General features: G+C 30.8%; 2 protein-coding genes across 2 annotated transcripts; one reads left to right on the top strand and one right to left on the bottom strand.

The window, feature by feature from the left end:
• The first annotated feature begins 125 nt into the window (after positions 1-125).
• Positions 126-2000, top strand: LOC100784982 (molybdate transporter 1). The gene has a single exon (XM_003545468.5). The coding sequence runs from the start codon at positions 242-244 to the stop codon at positions 1712-1714; it is 1473 nt and encodes a 490-aa protein (XP_003545516.1). The 5' UTR covers positions 126-241; the 3' UTR covers positions 1715-2000.
• A 13676-nt stretch (positions 2001-15676) lies between these two features.
• On the bottom strand, positions 15677-24354 carry LOC102660856 (ArfGAP domain and FG repeat-containing protein). Its single transcript, NM_001370659.1, has 14 exons — positions 24265-24354; positions 24019-24134; positions 22256-22317; positions 21994-22081; positions 21854-21915; positions 21361-21457; positions 20899-21264; positions 19530-20177; positions 18739-18855; positions 18558-18653; positions 18020-18103; positions 16928-17066; positions 16782-16818; positions 15677-16152 (listed from the first exon to the last, which is right to left on the bottom strand). The coding sequence occupies exons 2-14, from the start codon at positions 24115-24117 to the stop codon at positions 16014-16016; spliced, it is 2034 nt and encodes a 677-aa protein (NP_001357588.1). The 5' UTR covers positions 24118-24134; positions 24265-24354; the 3' UTR covers positions 15677-16013.
• Between the last annotated feature and the right edge of the window lie 1839 nt (positions 24355-26193).

Here is a 26193-nt window from a genome sequence, read left to right as displayed (position 1 = left end):
AACAACAGTAGATTGTCAACGAGGATTATTTTGTACGTTTTTCTAATGCATTACTGTTAAATGACAAGTTGCTCCTAACATTGACTTTACAAACCCCTATAAATAAACAAACATTTCCCATGTATCACATTCATATATTCATTTCATTTCTCTTACAGTAGTTAACAAGTTTGTTAATTACTTTGCTTTATTGACCTTCAGAGTTAAGAGTTTCAAACCAAACATAACGTTAACGTTTTCCATGGCATACCAAAACCCTCCTTCAATTCCAATCTCAGACCCTGAAGCACCCGAAATCACTCCTACTCCTACTCCTTCAACCAACCCACTAGCCAATGGTTTCTCAGCCAAAGGGGTGGCGAACAAAGTGAAGAACAACTTGGTTTTTCATTCAAAATGGGGTGAACTCAATGGTGCAATGGGTGACCTTGGCACTTATATACCAATTGTTTTGGCCTTGACCCTTGCTAGGGACCTCAACCTTGGCACCACACTGATTTTCACTGGTGTGTACAACATCATCACTGGTGCCATTTATGGGGTGCCTATGCCGGTTCAGCCGATGAAGTCCATCGCGGCCCAAGCCTTATCGGACACCGATTTCGGTGTGCCGGAGATCATGACCGCCGGCATACTAACCGGCGGGGTGTTGTTTGTTTTGGGAGTGACAGGGCTGATGCAGCTTGTGTACATGTTGATTCCTCTCTGTGTTGTGAGGGGAATCCAACTAGCACAAGGCTTGTCATTTGCTTTGACAGCAGTTAAGTATGTGAGGAAAATTCAGGACTTGCCAAAGTCTAAATCTTTGGGGCAGAGGCATTGGTTTGGGTTGGATGGGTTGGTCTTGGCCATTGTTTGTTTGTGTTTCATTGTGATTGTGAATGGGGCTGGGGAGAAGAGTAGAGGGTGTTGTGATGTTGTGGAAAGTGGTGGCGATGATGATTTGGGTGGCCAAAAGAGGAGGAATGAGGTTGTTGAAAGAAACAGGACAAGATGGGTGAGAAAGGTTATTTTCTCACTACCTTCTGCCTTCATGGTGTTTGTGTTGGGTGTTGTTTTGGCCTTCATAAGAAGGCATGAGGTGGTGCATGAAATAAAGTTTGGACCTTCCACTATAGAAGTGGTGAAGTTCTCTAAGCATGCATGGAAAAAGGGTTTTGTGAAGGGTGCAATCCCCCAACTTCCATTGTCAATTCTGAACTCTGTGGTGGCTGTTTGCAAATTGTCATCAGATTTGTTCCCAGGGAAGGATTTCTCACCCACTTCATTGTCAGTGACAGTAGGGTTGATGAACTTGATTGGTAGCTGGTTTGGTGCAATGCCAAGTTGCCATGGTGCTGGTGGACTTGCAGGGCAATACAAATTTGGTGGAAGGAGTGGTGGCTGCGTGGCACTTCTTGGTGCTGCCAAATTGGTGTTGGGGTTGGTGTTGGGAACTTCTTTGGCACACATTTTGAAGCAGTTTCCTGTGGGGATTTTAGGAGTGTTGCTTTTGTTTGCTGGAATTGAACTAGCCATGTGTGCTAGGGACATGAACACCAAGGAAGATTCCTTTGTGACTCTTGTTATCACTGCAGTTTCACTTGTGGGATCAAGTGCAGCTCTTGGCTTTTTGTGTGGAATGGTTGTCTATGTGCTTCTTAGGCTGAGGAATTGGACAAAGGATAAACCACTTTCTACTATTTGGATGCAGAAAAGACCTGAGCAAGTTTGAAGAAAAGGAGGAGTATGTACATGATGCTGTTGTTTTTGTTTGTTATTGCAAATTTTAATGCTTTTAATTTGTTTGTACATAAGTCAATGTGTATGGCTTTCAAAAGTGATTGTTGTATGAAAGTAAGGTTGGAAGGGTTTAAGGTCAAAGAAATTGTATGTAAATAATAAATAATATAATTGGAATACATTAACAGCGTAAATCTTGTTTACACTGTTATCCAATTATGAATTGTGATGTAATTGGAAGTGTTGATTTAAGTAATTTCTAAGGGGTTTACACTTTATACTTTTTTTTTATCAAAATTAAACTTTTGTATGTGTTTGGTTCAGGAGATAAAGATCTGATTTAAAGAATATGGACTTTAGAACTCCACAAGAACGATTTCTTGCACGGTGGTGCCAAGCGGGTTCAATGGTGGCATTGTGGAGCTTCCAATCACTCCAACGCTCGAGTCAATAAGGATTTAAGGTTGAGTGAAAGAATGGATTAGAGATAGTTACATACCAACGTTTTGTGTCTTTTGTACCATGTTTTAGAATGGAAAAATCAATTATTCAGCTGTCACACATGCCTGCTTCCCTTCCAGCTGTCATCAATCGAGACGCTATGGATCACGTGTTTCCTTGATAATTTACTTTGAAGGCCAACACTCTAGTCTGAACACCAATGCTTCTCGGTGCAGGCTTCACGATTCTCGATGGTTCAGGCTAAAATAATGTCTCAGTTTACTTATCCTCAAATTACTTCTATAACAGTATTGCCCCAAGTCGATCGCTTCTATGTAGAAGCTGTCAGCTTATAAAGTTCAAATGTCTGGTTATCCTCATATCTCCCTTCCAGAATAATCATCTCCAAGAACATCATTTAGTTTGGGCTATGATAATGTCCCGATTTACTTATGGTTAGATTACTTCTAGAACAATATGAATTCGTATAATCTTTTGCACGATAAAGAAAGAAATGAAAAAAAATGTATTGGGTATGATAGTTAGTGTGATTGACAAACTTTCAAAAAATTATTTATAAGAAAAATTAATACACACTAACTTGAAAGAAAAAAATAGAAAATATGTATGGTACGAAAATATTTTTTTATCTTTAACTCTCCAATTCATTAAGAGAAAAAGAGACGATGACAACAACAAAATATTATCTTAATAAGTTAGATTAATTATATAAATGTCATTCTATTTTACTTTAATGATTGAGAGAGATAAAGAAGACATATTATAAAAAATGTAGTAAAAAATAATATATAAGTAATATAACTCTATCCACGTAATGCTTAGTAATAAAAATAAAAACATAAAGAGGATTCAGTTAAAATCTCTTACGAAATATGTTTAAATTGTACGAGATATATAATATATATTTTGGTTTTGATTACATGGGAAGACTTGTTTGTGACTGTCTATGTTCAATTGTGCGGATGACGTCTGTGGGTAGATTCTTGAACTCATGGGAACAAAGAACAACAAATGGTCAAGATGAGTACATTTCCATTACGAGCAAATGTGATGCCCATATCCTTTCAAAATTGTGACTGCAACTGTGATAGGCTTTGTTTGTCTGTTCCAATGCTGACAATTGCTATGGTTTATTTTTTATTTGTATGCATAATTATTAACAATCTGCTGGTATGATGAGTACCCTTGCATAGTTAATAAAAGAAAAAGAAAAAAAAGTGCAGTCCTAACTATATGTTGCAACAGTGACGATGAGAACATGAATAGCAGCACAACTTGCTCAAAGGACCACATAGGGATACAGTTCAGAATTCAGATCATGAACAATTGTAATCGTTAATATATATATATATATATAATTTTTTGGGGCTTGAGATCCAATTTTTGTTGGGCGACGTTGACTAATCAAGGTTGTGTCTATAAATTTATGGTCTTAGGCTAATTTTATATTTAAGTTTTTCTCTAATTAATATATTAATTTATATTTTATTTTTTACTTTTTAAATTGTAAAATTATTAATTAAAGTTTAAAAATCAAGAAATTGTAATGTCTCACTCAATAATAATTTAATTTATTCAATTACTACTTGCAATATAGTTGATCTAAAATTAATTCAATAAATAAAATTAATTTTGAAACTTTTCAATTGACAATTAATGACAATAATTCATCTGGTGGGATGAGGTTTTATTATTGTTGACAAATACAATAATTCCAAGTATTACTATTAAGGTTCTATAATCATTACACACAAGCAATCAAAATCAATTTTAATATGGTTTAATACTTCTAACATGCCCTTTTAATTACTTTTGTTAGTATTTCCTTTAGTACCATATCAACAATTCAAGGAAAAAAAACGTTACGATAACTAATATCAAATTAATGATCACTACACCTTAAATTTGTTTCAATTCAAATAAAAAATTCCAAAGTGATTTTATATTTTAAACTTTGTTTACAGAAGTTGTGAATAAAAGAAATTAAATAAGTTGATTTGATATGGATACAAAATAATCAAAACTAAAATATTTTTTTTATAAAAAACTTAAAAATAATATTTTCTTTTTCTGAATGTGTGGTCTCATATTCCTATTATTTTCTTCAAGATGGTTTTAATGGATAATACTAATTTTATGAATTTTAATATTTATTTTTATTTCAATGCCATTTTTTTATTCAAAGTAAATATAAACTAATTTCTTCTATACTTTTTAAATGATTAATAAAACTTCTTAAATAATTAAAAACAATATATATATATATATATACTTAAATTAAGTTTCCTAAGAAAATATATATAAAAAAGAAAATAGAAACTTCAATCGTAGCGTTAGGCGAGGGCCATATTTGCCTTGTCATTGAACCAAATAATTGGATACAAGTAATTAATGTTTTAAAGTTAAGGTTAAATTATTTAAGTAGTATTCAAGATCGATCAGTAGTCGAAAGAATACTTGAATAGACTTTATTTACCTCTTGAACAAACTCTAGATTAATCAAAATTCATTTTTGTTGATGAATAAGAAAGTTAACACACACACACAAAAAAAAAAAATAGAGCCATGCCTCAAATGATGGATTAACTCGATTGTTAGAATTTGAATGAAATTACTTCCTTCAATCAAAATAATTGTCATGCAAGGAGAAAAAATAAGTTTTAAAATAATTGTTATTTTAATTTTCAATGTAATATTAATTGTTCATTTTTATATATTTATACCACTAATAATTAATATTGTGTTGTATCATTTCCAACAAAGAAAATTAATAGTAATTTGTCTTACTTTTTTATTTAGTCTGGTCCTTTATCTTTAAAAAAGTTCAATTTAAGCCCTATATCATTTAAAGTTGATGCCATTCATTAAATAAAGATATTGGTGGTTAAAGATTGCCACAAAATGTAACCTTCTTCCACTTGTTCTCTCTTCCCTCCTCCTAAACGAAAAAAATCAAATAAACAACAAAATATTTAGAGAAAAAATAACAATAATAAAGCATGACAAATTCAAACTTGAATGAAATGTTAGAGCAGAGAGGAACACAATTAGAAACATGATGTTGTGACAACAGACTTAGGAATCACAACACCATGATAGTGAACCTTAAAATCCCACGACGTGGCTCGCACGTCGAATACACATGATGAAACCGCAATCCCCATTCCCCCTTTTTGGTTTTTCTATTCTCTTTTCGCTTTCACCCCTCATAAAACCCAGAACCACCCCACACCATTAAGTCTTCCTCCCCTCTCCATCGTTTGCTTCTTCATTGGCCACATCATAAATTTGCACTCTAAATCATATATCTTCACTCTCTTAGAGATAGGGGAGCAACATGAAGACTAAATCTTGAAGCTTGGAGAAAAGCTTGAAGATGTTTTGTCTTTTACATGCCCAACTCCCTTGAGTGACATTTGTATTGGTTGTTATATTGAATGTTGCATCTTAGTCCATATCATATCTTTTGTGCATCATGCATCATCATGAGTAAGTGAGAAGAGAATTTTCTAAAGTTACAAAAGTTTCTTCAGAAGACAAAACTCTCTGTTTTAATTGATTACAACCTTATTGTAATCGATTACACAAGTTGTCTGGAGCTTGCAGAGTTATGTCTTGTATCGATTTAATCGATTACAACCTTCTCGTAATCAATTACATAGTTGATTTGAGACAATGATTGATTTATTCAAGAATCTATGTTTTAATCAATTACCATGTGATATAATCGATTATTTCTCTTTCTATAAGTTGTTAAGAAGTGAACAAGAACACTTTCATCGATTACTTTGAGCATCTAATCGATTACATTGTTTTTGAGTTGTTTCCAAGTTTTGGGAAGAACATTTTAATTGATTCAAAAGATAATATAATCAATCACTTCATTGAATTAATCTATTACCTTGTAGATTTAATCAATTACATACAGTTATAATTGTTTTCTCTATAAATAATCAACATGTGTTCTCTTCAAAAAATGAATGAAATAAGCTTCTGATTGAGCTAAGATCATGTGTTGGTATTAGTTAAAGAAAGAAGAGAAAAAAGTTCTTAGAAACAGTAACTCACACCTTCAAAAATTTTTATTGTGAAGATCTTTTGTGATAAGTGAGTTGTGTCACTTTCTTGAGTTCTAAAAGAACACGTCTTCAGTCAAGCAAGATTTTGCTGAAAGGATTGATTAGGTTATGTCTATATTTACTCTTGGTTTTCATGTATGTTTTTACACATCTTTTTGTTTGTGCATGAATCGCTTAGGGCATGCTAGAATAGGTGTTTCTAGTTTGGGCTAAGAGCAGGATTCTCTTAGGCTCTTATTTGCAAAGGACCCTAGTGTTGGATGTCTAAGTCTTTTTTTCCGAGATGAGAACTCTATAATGGTTGTGATTGCTTGTAAGAATTCTTTATGCATAGTGGAAATTTAATTATGGTTTTGGATTAGATAATTGGATTAGCTTCTTTAATAATAGAGAGTGAACCAATATAAAAAGATTGTGTATTTCTTCTTTATCTGATCTTAATCTCTCATTCACGTATTAATCAGTTTTCAAAAAGGTTCAAGATATACATCTTTGTGAAAGAAAGAACTCTAATAAAGGATCTTGTGCAAAGAATGGATTGATTAAGTATTGATTGAATTTGATTTATCAAAAGTTTTGTGATACGATCCGTACAAAAAAAGTTTTTCTTGTAACTCTGGTTTTAAAAGTTTGTTTTATTTTGAAAACCAATTCACCTCCTCCCCCTCTTGATTTGTTGAGTACCACCATCTTTTTCACACTCAGCACCGTAGATCTATGATGCACATCACATACATATTCTCTGAGAAGCCTACCTTTGCATCACACAAAAACCTCCCCTCCTTCCATCTTGCGTTACAGAGAAATCCAACCCCCTTTTCCCTTGTGTAGCAACCAAACCCTATTTCTCCTTTTAACCTATTGAAAAGAGAAGCTTAAATTTTTCAATAGATTTTAGTTGCCAATAATTTTATCAAATTAACAATGTTACATTTGGATTGACGAAAAACTATTTTGAATTAATTTAGTGAAATAAAGGACTAAAATAAACTTTAAAAAGAATAAAGAATTAAATTGAAAAAAAATAGATAAATGACCAAAAAGATTATTTATTCTAAAATTATCACTCTGTCATCTATTTATTAGTTTTATAAATATGTGTAAAAAAAATGAAAATTTGATAAGAAAGAGGAATAAAGTAACATTCATGTGCACAACTCCTAATGTGCATTTATGAACTTCGGTTTAGAACCAAGTTACTCTGTCACTATACTAAGATAGAATATTATTTTTCTCGAGAGCCCTTGGGAATTGTATTAGGAATTTGTTCATCTCAAACTTCTATATAACCAATGTCATTGTAGCATGTAAAAAATTATTATACATCATCACTTTGTACTTTGGTAGAATCATGATTGGTCTGTCTTTTGCAAGTATCAATCCATTTGTCACGATCTCTTAGTCTTGACAGAAAGTTTGTAATCATTAGAAAACGTCAAACCTTGATCCACTTATTTGTAAAACACACACACATTGACAAAGGAGTAAGAAACTTAATCGTTGTACTATTATTTTAATTAATTGTTTTTTTCCCTCAAAGTTATTGTAAAATTAACGCTCTTATTCAGCATCTTTATTTTATTTATTTATCCCATAATTTCTTTTAGAAGGTTGACACATAATGTTGTGTGCCCATTTTTGAATCTTGATGGATATTCTTTTCGACCTAAAATCGAATATTTGGTGCTTGATTGTATCTAGTTTGACTCGGGCTTGCCGGCCTCTAACCCCTCTAATGATGTGCCTTTATCCAACAATAAATAGTGGCGTGACTCTACTTCAACAATAAATAGTGGTATTTGAAACGAATTATGGGCTTCTTAGGGTTTCTAAGATTGTTATGCTATATTAATTTCAGGGGTATAGAGCATATATAGTTAGTAGGAACTTCAATTGTACTGGCTTTTGGTCCTTGTACATTGTGTATATTGTTATGTACGTAATGCTTACTAGTTGATATCAATGAAGGAAGTTGCTTCGGTTTATAGAATCAAACTCAAGGATTTTTTTGCTTGTGTGGACTTATTTGCGTCTCTGTTCATTTATGTTGATGACGCCTGACGGAAGATTCTTGAACTTATGGGAGCAAAGAACAACAAAAATAAATGGTCAAAAAGTATTTATACCTTTTCATTTTGAGCTAACTTGATAACACCTTTAGACCAAAATGTAATGTTTTGGTGCTGGCATGGATCAAATTTGACAAGTGCTTTTATCCAACAATAAGTGGTGGCATGACTCTGTCCCAACTCCCATCCTCAAAACCCATACGTGCCATTAGTAACAGTGTCACCTTTCCCATTTTTTCTTTCGAATTTCATGTCTTAACTAATATTACTACAGTCTTAAATATAAAAGAAAACAATTTTTCTTTGATCTTAAATATAAAAAAATTCAATTTACTTTATCTCATTATTATTTTTAAAATATCTTTTATTTAATTAAGATTTTAGTTCCAATGACTTTCTTTTATTCTTAATATACAGTTCTGATAAAGGATAAATTGAGAAAAAAAAATTAATTTTTAATTAAGATTGATATAATTAAATGTGATTAACTAATTTTTTTAATTAACGTGAATCATATTTTTTTATATTTGGGACCAGAAAAAGAGAGTATTTGTCAAAATTAATTAAAAGTATTTTGTTCTTATTGATTGAATGATAATGGCCTAGCATAAATCTTTTGGCATTAATCAATCATCTCACCAACATGTCCTTGGTGTGAGTAAAATCAGACTCTAATCGCTTAAGTAAAATTTTAAACTTAGTTTTATAAGAGAAAAAATATGATTAAAAAAATCTCAATTGACTAATGTAAAGACTTATGACAAAGTCGATACATCCCACACTGACAATATGGTAAAAAATAAAAATCAAACCTCTTACCAAATAATTCATGGAATATGGAGGATTGTTAATGATGAATAATAGATTGTGTAGGATTATTAGCTTAGCCGTGTTTTACCTCCATTATGCTGGTTCATGATATGAAGTTCTAAATCAATTTTTGGGTTGGTCCATTTCTTTATTTTATTGATATGGTTACATAATCCATATTATATATAAAAATAGGTATCTAATATATTTTTTATGTAGACTCTATTATTTTGTTTTATCATGTAGATTCTAATTGAGTCATTTGATAAGAATTGACTGACCACTCGACCAGTGGCTCAAGACAAAATTATATCTAAACTCTTCAATACATTGTTGTATAAGATACAATTTAAGTCATTTTTAAAAGATGCAAATATTGATATTCTAAGAGGTGAGGTAATTTGTCTCAATTCAGCTCAAAATTTATTTTTCTTAAAAAAATAATATGCAAGAGCTTGACGATAAAATGGGAGATCCCGACTCTTTATAGCCGTAAGGAAGAGAATACAAAAAGAACATTGCAAAAGACCAACAAAATCTGTAAGAAAGAAGTCAAAATCTATTTCGAAAAACAATATCCTGCAAAAAGAAGGTCATGAGTTCCACCAAGTGAAGCACTGACTCTGAGTGCTATAGTTCGCCAATTTGTCAGCACAGGAGTATAATAGAAAATATCAATTCAATAAAATACCGACCCAGGACATTCAACTAAGTAATCATTTAGAATTTAACTAGTAAAATACATAAACATAATCGCAATCCTAGATAAATGTTTATTTATTTGACTAAATTTATTTGACTGTCAATATTTAAAAGTAAGTAATCATAAGAAAATACTTAATATATAATTATACTTGCATTGTTTAAATTAAATTAATGTGACTATTATATCAATAAAAAATAGATTAAATTAATCTGCATGTCTCTAAACTCTAAATTATTTGAATTTTTTTAATTAGGTCCTTAAACTATTTTTTTTATTCTATTGAATTTCTGAATTTCAATTTCTGTTTTAATTAAGTCTCTGTCATTAACTGTTGATAACTTCGTTAACGACAAAAATCTAATTAAAAAAGAAATAAAAGTATAGGACTCAATTGAAAAAACTATTTAAGAATTATTTTTTAAAAAATTGTTTAAGGACCTACTGAATAATTTAAAAGTAAATTAAAAATCATACCAAAATATGATCACTAAATTAAAAAGTATATTTAAAAGGAGAGAATTAGATTTGTGCGAACAGAACTTGTAAGGAAAAACTAAAAGTACAATCAAGTAACTGATTATGAAGTTTGAGAATAATAATTGAAGATTAGAGTTGGGAATACTAAGCTTATAACCTGTAGGGGTAAGAATATTGGCCTAGGTGAGAATAATGACCTAAAGAGATAAGAAAGATAAGAATACTTAGTGCAGACTTACAAAGGTGTAATAATTCATGTACCTGCAAGACAATTTAACCTAAAAAATAATCTGATTAGGTGATTTTTTTTAACTACACATATAATTTTAAATATTACTAGTTAAATTTATGAGTGCTTATAAATCCATCTAATATAATAAAAATTGATAAACTGATCATAAACTGAAAACCGAATAAACGAAAAAAAAAAACAAACCAAAATAGAAAAAAAATTTAATTGGATTGAATTCCATATTTACTTTCGAAAACCAATTCAATTCAACTGAATTATAGATATACATATATATTTTTATTTATAAATTTATGATATCGCTCATGCTTATATTTTTATTCGTTATATATTTATATATAATCACATAATTTATATCTATTTACAAAAATGTATTCAATTAAAAATAACTTCTAGTAAGAATTTGATTAATAATTTATAAATAATTATCAAGTTGTTTAATTGTTTTTTGTAGTGTACACTTGAATAGTTATATTAGTTAGCAATATATATAATGACTTATACATGATATATTAAATATTTAATAAATTATATTTTATTATATTTATTATTTATCTGATGATTTATGTACTATTTTCTCTACACAAAAAAATATAATAGTAAATTACACTATTCTCTCCCCAGAAATACAAATATTGCACAGTCCTTCCTTCTTATGTCAAAACAGGGTCAATTCGAAGCCTTGTTTAAAGATGCAATGACCCAAGGTCTATTATTAGAAGGAGACCAAAAAATAAATAAAAAAACTATATAATTTTGTAGTAATTTTGTTTATAAATTGGTTAAAATTAATGTTTTATTTTATGTCTCTTTTTTATTTAAATTAAAATGTGGCATGTTATTAGAAAATATAATTCTGTTGGTGTTAATTTATGATGTTACATTTCTAAATTCATGTTGAATAATTTTCTACCCAATATGACATATGAACATGTAATAGAATTATGATAATAGACTTAAAGTATATGCTTTTCTTACAAGATAAAAAGTATAAACTAAAGCTCAAATTATAAAGAAAATAATAGAAAAAGGTAATATATTAATAAAAAAACAAAAATATATGTAAGTTTTAATATGAAATTATGATTTTTCTTGATGATAAACAATAGCGGAGCTAGAACATTTTCTTTGAGGGCTCAAATATAATAATTTTAAAATTAATATATTAAATTTAATCAACAACTAAAAAATTCATAATAATTGATCACATATCACAAAATCTAAAATTATATAAATTAAACAAAAGATACACGATTACAGGAGAAAATAATGACCTTGCCCGAACCCTTTATGGCCGAGTTGACCCATGAATTTAGGCCCATTTTGACAATGCTATTAGGAACATTTCCTCTACCATTCTTCTATTGTGGCCTAAATCCCTTTTTATCATGTTTGTTATCTTTGTTAGAGGATTTACTTGAGGATTTACCTCTGAGTGTTAATCCTTCACAAATGACTTTATCTCTTTTCTTTCATTTAGTTCTTTAGAATTCAAAGAAGATTGAACATCATCAAGAGTTAAAAAGTTTCTACCAAACAACAAAGTTTCTTTGAAGTGTGCATAGGTTTTTGGAAAAGAACACAACAATAACAAATCTGGATCCTCACTATCTATAGTAATATCAATGTTTTCCAAATCAAGAATTAATTTGTTAAACATATCTAACTATTCTACTAGAGGTTTTTCTTGATTCATCTTAAATGGATATAGAGCTTGTTTGAGATAGAGACAATTAATTTACTAGGGATTTGATCATGTACAACCCTTCGAGCTTTGACCATACTCTTGTAGTAGTCTTCTCTTTGGAGACTTGTCTGATAACTTTGTCACCAAGACTCAAGATAATTGCACTGTGAGCCTTTTCCAGCATTTCTTTCTTATCTTTCTCTGACATCGATTTCTTGAGCTTGAAGTCTCCTTTAAGAACCTCCTCCAGACCCTATTGTACCAGAAGGTCTCTTATCTTCAACCTCTACATTCCAAAGTGATTTTGACCAGTGAACTTCTCAACCTCATACTTGGTCGAACCCATGGCTCATGATCCTTGCTCATTGCACCAATTTGTTGTGTCAAGAATGAGTAATACACATCAAACTATAGATTCCAAGAATTGAATTTAACAAAGAAAGTGAAAACACACTCAATGCAGAAGAATCAACTTCTTCTCATTGATTCCTCTCTTTTTGAATCTGTCAACTACAAAGTCTCTCTCAATAGTTTCAGACTTTTTCTGGTTACAAGAGAAGAAAGGATTTACAATGAAAAACAAAAACTATTCACTCTACACAAGAGAAGAGCATCTTAAGTTATTTATAGCTTAAGTCTCTAACAACTAACTCCTAAAAACAATTATAACAGAAAATAATTGTTTTACAAAGGAAAAAATTAAAAGTAAAACTAAGTTTACTGACCCAATTACAACAGAAGACATTGTACAAGAAACACCATTAACTAAGATATTAACATTACACCTCTTTTAGTATCCAACCTAACGGGGGAGACTAACACAAAGAAAGCATAGCTTGTTATTTAAAGATGTTAGCAACGAGCAATATGTTCTCAAAATATGAATGTCAAATCACATGCTAAATATAGTTGAACATTTTAATACCAGTAACAACATTCACCATGAGATTTGGAAATCAAATCAACATTATTAAGGCTTATACTCTATGGCAATTGTGGCACCTTCTAACCCGACATATATTTGTATAATATCATACATGGAAATACAAAATTCATTAAAATGATTTTATTCAATAAACATAAAGGAGCTCACTTGGGTAAAAGGTTCACATTCATGTTAATCACCAAATTAAAAATTTATCAAATAAGGGTATGAAATTATCTTTGGCCCAAAACAAGGTCATCCAATTTTTAAACAAGTTAAGCAGCAGAATAACATAAAGTAACATGTTCAGAACATTATGCAAATAATACAGAAACCCACGTCCCAATTTCACATCCTATCAGAACATTGTGTTTCAGCGTCCTCTGGCAAACCATCTGCTCCCACGAACACAAAGTTCGAGATCATCAAAGGATCTAAACACAAACAACACATAGGGAGTAAGTTATCACATTCCTAACTAACAGAGAGAAAGAAAACAACATAGATATACATATCATATAAATGAAATACAACTTACTTAAACACAACTCATGTCATTCCACCACTTACTCAAGAATCAAAACACAATATCACTCAATCAATCAATATCGATCAATACACAAGCGTTATGCAACAAATATACTAAGACTCAATTCTATATGCAATGTGATACCATGTTAGTGAAAAATCTTGTCAGACGTTTAGGAGTACATAACAAGACAGACCACACACTAGTAAGTCAGGTCACTCCTACTAGGTAAAATAATAGGGATACCAATCAGGGTCACATTGTTTTGCGAAAATATTCCAACCATGTGGGATCGACACATGCTTAAAGGAGCACTCAAACCAAGTATGTTTACTCCCAAGAACTAGATTCCGAAGAGTCTGTCAAGGTCTCTCCCTTCTGATTCTGGTCCAACTTAGAAAACATTTTAACATGAAAACTTTATTTAAGAACTGTACAAAACACACAAATCCTCAACTGTTCTCAAAATAATTTTATCTCATCGCCCCTCAAAGTGATTAAACTTGTCAGGTTCCCATAGTAGTTCCCATCATAATACTCGTCATGCATTAACTTGTTACGCTTAAAGGATTTTACAGTCGTATGATTGTATGGTTCATAGCTCACAAATCAATGTACACAACATCTCAATACACATGTATCTCACAATTCATTACATATTCAATTTGTCACTTACTCATAATTTTAATCACAATTTTATGATCTCAATATAATAATTTATCACGCTATTCTAGTAAATCTTGTCTAAAATACAAACAATTTATACAAAAAATGATTCTTACAAAGTGGGGAGTAAAACCCCTCAAATAATTTCACATACTCATATCAAAATCAAGGGATCAAAATCATAGGTCAAAAACACAAAAACACCAACAACACTCAATTTTATCAACCAATTCGCATCAGGACATTAATTGGTCCGTCAAACACAACAATATCGTAATTATAATCATAAAGGAAGAATTGTAATTCAATAAATATTCCAAAATAAACCCCAATTTAATCCTCTAAAGATCCCTACACATGTTCATTCTAACCCCAATCGCAATAAACTCATTCCTTACCAAAGCGGGCTCATGTGTGTAGTCCAGCAGTGATAACGACGTCTTTAGTGGTTCCCTAAGATTCCTCAAACTTTTTTAAATGTTAGAGAGAAGGAGAAGGGTTAGAGCCTCCATTTCACTATCTATGTGAGAGGAAAATTTCTCTCACCACATGCATTTCTTTGCAAATTCATACGGTGAGGATGTGCGGAAATAATTTTCGAATCTGATGTTCAAATTTCATGACGATCCAATGATTAACGAGTTCAGGATTATAGTTATATTGTGATAGGTTTGGGTATATGTGGGAAAAAGAAAGCTTTGATTGAGGGACATTTTTCTCACCATAATCATTATTTCGTAAATCTCAATGGTGGGGATATGCAAAAATGAGTTTCGTACCTGGTGTTTAAATTTCACGATGACCCAGCGGTTAACGAGTCCTGGATCGTAATTTTACTGTGACAAGTTTGTATGCGAGAAAAAAAGAGGGTTTTAGGAGAAAGAGAAGGAAAAACGAGTCTGAGAGAAAGAGAGAGCGTAGATACATATTATAAATGTAAAAACTGATATAATATGTCTATATTTATAGTTTCATCTTGTTATTTACTTTATTTTTCTTTATTTTATTATTTTATAAAAAGAAATTCTATTTTACTTTCTATCAAATGAATAAATAAAATATTTTTTATTTTATTTTCGAAGAACATATATTTATTTTATTTACCTTATAACTATTATTTTAATTAATAAAATTATTTCTCCTTATTTATTTAATTACAAAAATCTCATTATTTTCTTAAAGTTCTATTTATTTTTAAATAAAATTATTTTTAATTTATTTTACGAAAAAATGAGATGTTACAATAACAATTATAGCAAATTAAAGAGACCATTTTATATTTCCACCCCTAAGTTCTTACCCATGATGCACAAAGAAAATATTTGGCTTGTATTGTTGTGTAGAAGACTTGTAAAAACTTACATGTAAGTCCAATAAATACAGTTAATGAACATGTAGGTCTGGATTGTATGGTTAAATCAGTTGGTTAGCAGCACTGTGATATTCATCTGAGTAAGGTTTTCTGCATGCACTAGGAAATATATATGCTTTATATTTACATTACAATTTACAAAGGAAACTAACCCAACTTTGTACAGGAATGTCTGGATCATAGTGATTCTCCAATTTTTTGCGGTCGACACAAGACAGAAGATTGTGACTGTAGACTGCAGTGTGGTAAATTGTTTAAACTAGTCAAATGGATTTCCTCTTGTATTTGAAAAATAATTTGCAGTTTTGGAGGTCATGAGTCCCCTATTTGACTGCTGGATGGGATCTAGAGATCCAAAAGCAGATAACTCACTGTTGAAGCTGCCAGCTCTTTGTGGTCTACAAAATATTAAAAGCAGTTACAATTACAACAAGATTTGCATTTTCAGCTGAGAATATCATCTTAGCATTAGCTGTGAAATCTTAAATAATAAACATAAGCGGCAAAATACTGAGTATTTAACAGAACAAGGATGGAATATGTATTCATGAGAAATGCATAAAGTCTTCTGAGAACAACTCACCATGTACCCTATATTCTCTTTAACCACCAAATTCCACAAGAACTCCTAGCAATAGCATTGGAGTGTAATTTTGTAAAATTCCTTCCAGCTTTTTCAACAACCCACCACAAATACTCCTTCCATTAATGAGGTGCAGTTTTACTGGGAGTTATCTTCCTCTTATTTTATTGATTTATTTATATTTGGAAAAGATTCTAGTAGTAAGGATAAATTAGGCAGAGGCAGAGCTAAAAGGCATATGGGGAATGGAGCCGGTTGTGTCTTGTTTCATAAAATTATTCTTTTATCTATATTGACATTCAATTTTAAAGAGAGAATATTGTTTCCTTAAATTAAATAACTTTTTTTTCTTCTTTAAATCCCTTTTTAGGTAAATATTCTAATAATTTGAAATGCATGACTATACTATAAGGAATCCAAAATAATACCAAGAATATGATTTACCTTGTGGGTTGCTCCTTATTATTAACTTGGTACTCACCTGAGAAGAGTGAACAAAAAATAACCATGTGATAAAGTTCTATCTCTAATACCATGACGAGAAAAAAAAAGTCTTCAAAGGAAATGGAAAATACAAGGGAAATAAATACCCTTGGGAACTGGAGATGCATAACATGGAGACTGAGATACCATTGTCCCTAAAGACCCAAGGCTTGAAGCATGCATTAATCCTGTTCTGGGTGATACAGCGGGAGGAGGTACACCGTGGAAAGATGCCATAGTAGGAAGCTATATTTAGACAAAATACCACCAATCTTGAAGGTTAAAACAATTTATTGGCTTCATTCGAAGGTGTTAATTTAAAGAACACAAGCCTGATAACACTGCAGAAAGAGAATGTGATGAAACTTATACTTCAAGATAAACTATGCATGCCAATGAGGTTGTTTGGAGCAGATTTTATTGAAGAAAAAAGTAAAGAAAACAAGAGGTTGAGAGCACAAGATTAGAGATGATAAGACAATTTCCAAGAAAAACAAAATAAAAGTTGCATATGATACGAAGTAGTATCAAAGTTGTAATGACTCTAAACTCAGAATATCTGTCACAGACAATATTAAAGGATCCACTCATTGTTTGACATTATTAGAAAAATAAACTTGTTTCACAAACTTTTCAGCGCAACAAACATCATTTGCTCAATTAATTGAAGCTACTATAATCTGAAATTAGTCTTCAATTAATACCGAAATCTAACAGTTTCTAACAATGTGTTCAGTGTTTACTTAAACAATAAATATATTATCAACAAGTTTTGGCCTACTGAGTTTGTACCAGATTCTTGAATACAAATATAATTAAAAAACTGTCCACATAAAACCTTTTTATATCTCAGGCCTAAAAGTAAGCCCTTTTTATTGAGTTTCAACTTGTAGAATGTAGACAATTGTTTACTTATACTCCTTCAAAAGGATATATTAAGATGAGACACGAATTATGTCTCGGCTGGACTTGATATGACATATGAAGTTAAATTATGGGGTTATTTCATCTCAATGGCTCTGAATTACATAAAAACTGTTCTCATTTTCCAACTTAAGTTATTTCATACTCAGTGAATTGCATCAGAAGCTTCAAGTTTAATCGCAGAAACAAGCTAAAATAACTAAGATAACCAGAACAGTTTAAAATTGAACTACAACAAAATTTACTACATTAAATCAGTTTAATACTGCACATACCGATGAGACATGGATTAAACTTCTCCCATCAGTTACATCAAAGGGGTTTGAGTACTTCGGTGCATTTGGAAGGGCTGAGGGAGGCTGTAAATGAAACACCATATCAATTAATCACCAATCCATATCTAAACCAAGAAAAGAGACAAAGTTAGTAACTATGAAGCATAGACACTTCTCTTTGAAGTGTCACCGTGTTGGACACGTTTTCAACACTGGCACACTTAGACACTTGTTCGACACTTCTTATTAGGTGTATGATTCAAAAATTACTTTTTGTTGACTTGAACACTTAAATCGTCACCCTTACACAATTAATACACTTGAAAAAATTTAGAAGGTAGGTTTAAAAAGATGAATATACCATCAAATTTTTTTTTTGCTCATATGTTACTCATTTCATTTAATTAGAATCTCTGTCTTTGTGTGTGTATGTGGTATCCTTGTGTCCTATATTTTAGACATTAAAAATGTCAAAGTGTCCGTGTCTGTGTCAGAGTCAGTGCTTCATAGCTTAGTAATGAGTTGAATTGAATGGTACCGCTGCATTATTGTAATACTGCATGCCATGAGGTTGAACATTCTGCCAACCTGTAAGTGGTGCAGGGCCAGATAAGTAGCTTGATGTAAAAAGGTCCTGTAGAGAATTTATTTATGCAATTATGTATTAAGGCTCTTTCTTCTTAAAAGAAAAAGCTAATGACAGAGGCTAAATATGTTACCTCTGGAAGTTCCAGTCTTCCACTAGACCTGGTTTCATGAGTAGGTTTTGAGGTAGTTTGAGAAGATATTTCAGTAAAACCCCATGAAGAGTTATTTGTACTAGGAGTAACTGATGGCTGTTTGTAATCAAATTAAAGAACAAGATGAGAGTAACAGTGTAAGTAGACACGAAGAAATAAAACTAAGGCTCTAAAATATCAGCACAAAGTTGGCATTTGCTTCTTCTTCTTCTTCTTCTAAATATTTCAATATGTAGAATGAAGCAATGGTATGCTCTAGTTCTTTTAAGTTGGTAATGTTGAGAACTTGAGATTTCAATTCTTTATATCAATAAGGCTATGCTGCAAATATCTCACATGATTATTTGAAGATACATCTTTGACTGGTGAATTTTTTGGTTGTGCGGTTGAACTACAACCTGCCAATGCAGGAGGAAGGTATTGCATGCTTGAGGTAGTTTGAGAAGATTGTTCAGTAAAATCCCCTGAAGAGTCATTTGTACTAGGAGCTAATGATGGCTGTGTGTAATCAGATTAAAGAACAAAATGAGTAGCTTTGTAAGTAGTATGTACACTAGAAGAGATGAAATTAAGGCTCTCAAGTCTCAATTAGCAAGACAATGTTGGCATATGCTTCTTTTAAAATTTCAATATAAAAATTTAGAAAACTCTATTTGTAATGTTACTTCCCTGTTATAAACAATGGTATGCACTACATTTTACCAAAGAAATTGACAGTAATGTTGAGATTTCAATTCTTTATATCTTGAAAGCCATGTTGCATGTCTCACCTGATTATTTGAAGCTACATCTTTGACTGGTGAATTTATTGGTTGTGTGGTTGAACTACAAACTGTTGATACAGAAGGAACATATTGCATGCTTGATGTTTTATATGCATATGAAACTTCAGTATGTAGAGGAACTTCGTTAGAAGGCTGTGCTGACTCAGTGGCTGGGGTTGATGTGAATGACCAAACACTAGTATTGTTGGGTGATGCAGTTGTCTGCCCTACTGAAGTAGATGGAAAGTCCCAAGTAGTGCCATTATCTACTGTTGTAGTTGTTGGATCATTATTAGTACCACTTGCGGCTTGTGACATGCCACCGGTAACTGGAGTCACAGGACCTGATAATTCGAAAAGTAAAAGGTCTACAGGATTTTTTGCAGGTATTGCTGCTTCAGATGCTGTCTTTTTTGTTGAAGGTTTCGAGGTATTTGTGTCTGGAGTTGTAGGATCATTGTTCTCTGTTGAAGCTCCAAATATGGCCCAGTTACTTTCATTTGATTGTGTTGTATGTGGTAATTCCGGTCTACCTCCAGCAGCAGAATGAGTAGCCTGAGACTTAGAACTCAAATCAATGGACCTTTCTGGATTATTATTTTTTTGTTCAGATAGATTTTCCTCAACAGAACCCTTGCCACAAGAATGTGTGGCCTTTTCAATTACAATTTATCAAAGATTCAGTTCAAGTGGTAATCTATAACTATAAAAGTTCAATTTGGTCAACTCTCTGTGAAACATGTATGACGAACAAGAATAGAGTGTTCTTTTCTTTTAAAAAAGTAAAAATAAAGAAAACCTATTTCAACATCCTGCAAAAGTACATTAAGAGAAAAATCGTTTGAGAGGAATGCATACACAACACCAAATTATGCATGAGATAGACTTGGGGCCAATTGGGATAAACTTATCAGAAATCACCTATAGGAGAAAAAAATAAGAAAGTAAAATGAATGAAACTTTTTCCATAAACTAAAATCAATCTATACACTTATACTTTTCAAGAAATTAGATCAAAGAGCTTGTCAAAGGTTAATAGCTAGATAAGTTGATTGTAACTTACAGAAAAAGTTTTATTCGTTTTATCTTAATTTTGTCTCCTGTAAGTAATTCAGAAGTTTGTCCAAACTCGCCCTTAGTAGAAGAATTAGTTTTTTCTGCTATATCCTTCAGATAGATATATTCCTTTGATGAAATGTTTAATATAAGGGCAGAACAAATTGTTATGAGACTACCTGCTTGACAAAGAATGTAACAAATTTCTACTTTCAAGTATTTCTGAATAAGATAAAAGTTGATGAGAAAACAAAATATCCAGAAGAATTTGATAGTGGTAAGTAAATGATTTGGGCTTGAGGATCGGAGGTTCACCTACTTGTAGAGATGAAGCATTCTCCCTTAATATTTCTCCCAAAGGACGTTCAACGGGAAGTTGGGATTTGTCCACATTCTTCTGACCGTCAATTGAAATTTGTTTTAGCTTTGATGCTATGTTTGAAAGCCTGCGATTTCTACGTTCATCATCTTGGAACCTGTCATCAACAACTTCAATTTTTATAGGATTTCTGGAGAGGCCGGTGTGCCTTGCATACTTTTGTGTATATCTAGGACTTCTGCTTTCATCATATATATATCTGAGATTCTTGTCATCACTTCTTGGACCCGAACTTGAATGAGGACTTATGATTTCAAAACGAAATGAACTACTTTTCTTACTTGCAAAAGACTCCTCCTTCTCACTCTGTACAAGAAACACCAAAATGAACTCTTTTTCAGTCATCTTTTTATTGCTAAATTAATTCATGATAATAGATGTAGAAGGGTATATACAAGTTACCATTTTAATCCTAGGAAGACTGCTACCACAACTTTCACCAGTATATCTTCTTTCCACATATACATGCTTAATGAAATCTCGAAGTTTGTGTATATTACTGGAAGCAAAGATTTGAATTAGAAGAGATTCTATAAAAACTAGGACAAAACTTATATAAAGTTTTGGCATTGGTCTCAATCAAAATTACAGTTTCACTTCGGAAATCAACATAATAAAGGTTTGCATTAAATGTCAATATAACCTAGGTGAAACTCTTATTCTGATTGGAAAAAAATATCAAAAGCACATAAAGAATCATATCTAAGTTTTTCCTATGAACTATTACTATAAGGTCACGTGTGATAGCATAATTAAGTACTGATTCAGTCTCAACAAATGAGGCGTCATATATAAGGCAGTGTTTGGAAGAGCTTAGTCAGGCCAATGACTTTGCTATAAGCCTTTTTCAGTTTATCTTTACAATCTGTAAAGTCTAACAGAGATGCAAAATTACCAGGAATCGGGATAAGAATGGCGCAGAGGATTCCATTCTTTAAAATAAATCTGCTTTGCTCTCTGTGCATGGACAAATGTTAGACGTTTATTACCAAATTACTTGAAATTTGAGCAACAAAGTAACACCATAGTGCATACCTCATTGCTACCTGCTTGAAGAGCAGTGACTTCTTCTGGAGTAAATTTAGCCATTGACACAGATTTAACTCTATGAGTAAACTCCCGGCTGTAATTCGTAAAACATAGTAATTAAGTACATACAAATGACTATGCACAATGATGAAAAATATCAATCTCAAATAATATACAATTAAAGTTTCTTTGGAACGTGCACAATTAAATGAAGTAAGGATAGTGCTCAAAAAACAAAAAACAAAGGCAAAATGATTTCTGTGCTTACTGTATTCCACTGCAATTTGTGCAGACAAATGTTGAGAAAGTTGTACACACATATTGTGGTCCCTGATTCATGGGAATAGGCAATGTTATGTTAGATATATTTTTCTTTTATAACGTTATGATAGATATATTGCCATATGTATATATGTTTTAAGCAAATGGAAAGTTAGATATATATTCTAGTAAGCAATACAGTTTAACACAAATTATACTCTTGAAATGGAAAATTCTTATTCAAAGTTTTAAGCACATGAATCATTGAGAGAACCGGTGTATGTACAATGTGTTTAGCTAGAGGAAATAATCAGGATGGGGGGATTTTTTTTTTTCCAGTTTTATTTCGTTTGTTTCAGAATTTCGGTCATCATCCCTTGTCTCCCAACTCCCTTCAATATTAAGATAATTTTCTAAAGAAAAAAAAGAGTGGTTTATAATTTTTAGTTTGGACTAAATAAAATGTACTGCGATCTTACTTTATTTTTCATTTTTAATATTAATTTATAACAATAATAAAGAAAATATTCTCATTTGATTTAATATTTTATTAGATTACTTATCTTTTAAGTGCTCTCCACATTATCTACTACTCTCTTGCAAATTCTCATATAAATTTAATCATATTAAATTGATAAAAAAATATAAGAAAATTTTAACTTAAGAAATTAAAAATAGAATTTTTTTTTTTCATTGGAAAGTGTAACAAGACATTTTCTCATGATTTCTAATGCAATTCTTTGATTAAAAAAAATCTATTTTTTTATTCCTTAACAAGTGTCTTTAGGACCGCTTTGCATTACAGGACTTCAAATTAAACTTTTTGAAGAAATAAAATTTGATATTTAATATTTATTATTTTTATTTAATTTTTATTTTTTATTTTTTCTATGTATAAAAAAAAGAATGTACCAAACAAAATTTAATGCTTTTTCTTTTCATTTCTTGTAAACCAAATAAGAAAATCATTTATTCTAAAAAAACAAATAAAAGGAAATAAGGATATCCTTTTTTGCATTCTCTTTTCTCCTTTGAATTAAAGGCACTATTAGTTCTATTTGGTTAGGTGTTCACCTTTAACTTTTCTAGTATATTTTTCTTTTTGCATGTTACTCTTTCTGTTGTACTTGATTTTCCCGTGTGAACTTCTTGCAATCTTCTTTACAAGATAGACTTCAACAACCATCAGAGTAACAACAATATGAAAAAACCGCAAACAAAACATATTTGCAAACAAGACATATTCTACTAAGGTAGGCTATATAGAGCATCTGATATCATTGAATATATGAGTTAAAAAAAAAATTCAAGATATTATTCATCAAGAGATTCCTTTTATCAATTTCTTTTAATGTTTATTTATTTTTTGCTTCCCTCTATATCCTTTTTAACAGAATTAAAAATCATTCAATTTACTTTTTACTAATGCTTCTAGTGATTTTCTTTGCACATATTCAAATCATCTGTCATCTTTTCCTCCATAGGTGTCATACAAATATCTCCTGATAAACAATCATTATATATCTATATTTAACAACTAGCGTTTCTTTTTAAGAAAATATAGAAAACAAAACAAAATGATGTTCATGAAGGGTTCAGTTTTTCCTCAAAATTAAATATTATATTTTAATATGATGATTTGCAAAGCCTTCAGCAGTAATACATTTTGCTTATGTAAAAAGAATAATTTGGTCATAGACAGCAATCAATTAATAGTCATTTTTCCTTATGAGTTCACGTGCTAGATATTGCAAAAGAATAATTTTATACCAAAAGATTGCAGTTGATGCATCTTCTATTTTCTGGAAGTTTTAAAAGACTCCGAATTACTCTTTCAATCCTTTCCTCTTCTGTCTTCGGATTTCCCATTTTCAATTGCTTGGAACCTTAACCACAAAGAACACCAATGGAGTAAGTAAATTTTGCCAAATTATCATATAACAAAATGATATATGCACATTATTGTCATAGCCTACAAAATGAAATTCTTTATAATGAGAACATTAGAAAATGAACCTGCTCCTATCGAGACAGAAAAAACAAGGTTTGACGGCAATGAAATTTGATGTCAATACAAGATTCTCAAGAGGTTTGAGATGCTAGGGACAAGAATGTGCAAAGAGAAAATTCAGTTGTTTAAGCCAAGGAGGGAAAATTGCCGACAATAATGGTAACGCCAACTTCTCTTTACCTCTTTTGACCAATGAACGTAATTCTCTTTATGGCAATTAGTTTCTCTATTTTTACATATATATTTTATTCTATTTAGGCAGACACAGAAAAGGGTCATTTTTGCAAAATCTTGTCCATTTATTCTTATCGAAACTTATTGAATGGTATAGCTTTTAAATTTTAACTAGAGATAGCCCCTGCGTTGCGCGGGTTTATAAATAATTAAAGAAATATTTAAATAAATTATTTGTTTGATAAATTAAATTTAAAAATATAATTGTTATTTATCTTTTTCTGTTAAATGAGATAAAAAAAATTACGTATAAATTAAATTTTTTTTTATTTATCAATATATTTATAAGAAAATATTTCAAAATTGGAGACTGTTTCTTTGGTGTGCTCCTTTTTAAACTTTGAAGTAAGATGGATTCTGATGTTACAACAATTTGTTTATTCGTCTTTCTCCTTAATGGAATTTTTGAGATTGAATAAATTTCATTTGATGATGAATATGGATCTTTTGACTTCTTGGATGCTTGTAGCTTTGAGCTTTTACTTATGACAAATTATTTTTTCACATTTTTCTTTGATGAACTTTTTTCTTCTGATGATGAAGATGTATTTTTTGACTTCTTGGATAGTTATAACTTTGGACTTTGACTTGTGACAATTTTTTTATTTGTCTTTTTTGTTAATAGACTTTGTGAGATTTGATAAACTTCTTCATTAGATGATGAAGATGCACCTTTTGACTTGTTGGATGCTAGTAGCTTTGAACTTTGACTTATAATGAGTTCTTCACCTGACTTATCTAATGGTATTTCTTGTGGTGAGATGGACTCCTTTTTTAATAAAAATATTAATTAGTTGATGAAACTATTAATATTTTGTATAATAAGTAAAAATGAAAATAAATTTTAAATATAGTTACATGTTTAAATTTCTTTGAGGAGAGGATCATGCTAAATGATATTTTTGGGATAAAAGTCCTTGTGACGGTATAGGTTTGGAATCCTTCCTTCAAGTTGTGAGCATGATTTCAAAAATAAAAGTGTATTTGCAAAGATATACAATATTGGGGGGTATGTCAGTCTTACTTGCATTTTGGGTGTGAAAGAGTTCAAATGTTGTTGTGTTTATAATTTTTTGCACATCTCGATCAGACATTGTGAATGTTGCTACACCGGTGTCATCTGAGACTTTCAATTGTATCTTGAACCTAAAAAAGATTTTAAAAATTTTAATATTTATTTAATTATGTTATAAAAAATAATTCATTATAAACAAAACCTTAAACCTTGTTGTTAGGTACTTGGATGACTGTTTGCATTCTCTACAAGTGTATTAATTTTCCTCTTTTATAAATTTATTTTGGCATCTCTCGTATGTAACATAATTCCAACTAAACGTATCGTCGATCTCATTGATTGTTGTATGAGTTCTAAACACATTATCCTATTATTTATATATGTTAAAACTAAGAAAAAATAAAATATTATTGAACATTATGAATATGAAGGTAATGGTAGGGTAGCATACATGTGATTTTGATACCCATTTCATGGACATTATATCTTGCAAAAATCTTCTATTTTTTGACATTCTCTTGTCAAGATTAATGTTGGCAGAACTTGGAGAAGATAGTTGTTTTATTTGATGTTGATCTATGTTTTTCTACAAAGTAGTCATTTAGAATAAAATTTATAATTTTTTAACTACATCAATCAAAGAATTAGAATAAACTAATGATTTTGTTTGTTGAATGTTACAAAA

This window comes from Glycine max, chromosome 14 (genome assembly GCF_000004515.6).
Source record: "Glycine max cultivar Williams 82 chromosome 14, Glycine_max_v4.0, whole genome shotgun sequence".
In the NCBI taxonomy this organism is placed as follows: Eukaryota; Viridiplantae; Streptophyta; class Magnoliopsida; order Fabales; family Fabaceae; genus Glycine; species Glycine max.
Note: the sequence above shows the minus strand (reverse complement) of the source record. Positions and strands in the feature narration are given on the sequence as shown.

Bases quoted from the DNA above. Each gene is read 5' to 3' on its own strand.
- LOC100784982 (XM_003545468.5), top strand. From the start codon at position 242: ATGGCATACCAAAACCCTCCTTCAATTCCAATCTCAGACCCTGAAGCA.
- LOC102660856 (NM_001370659.1), bottom strand. From the start codon at position 24,117: ATGGGAAATCCGAAGACAGAAGAGGAAAGGATTGAAAGAGTAATTCGG. The intron at 21,916-21,993 runs GTATGCACTATG...GTCCATGCACAG, and splicing joins TTCAAGCAGGTAGCAATGAG to AGAGCAAAGCAGATTTATTT. The intron at 18,104-18,557 runs GTACCATTCAAT...TTTCATTTACAG, and splicing joins AGTATTACAATAATGCAGCG to CCTCCCTCAGCCCTTCCAAA.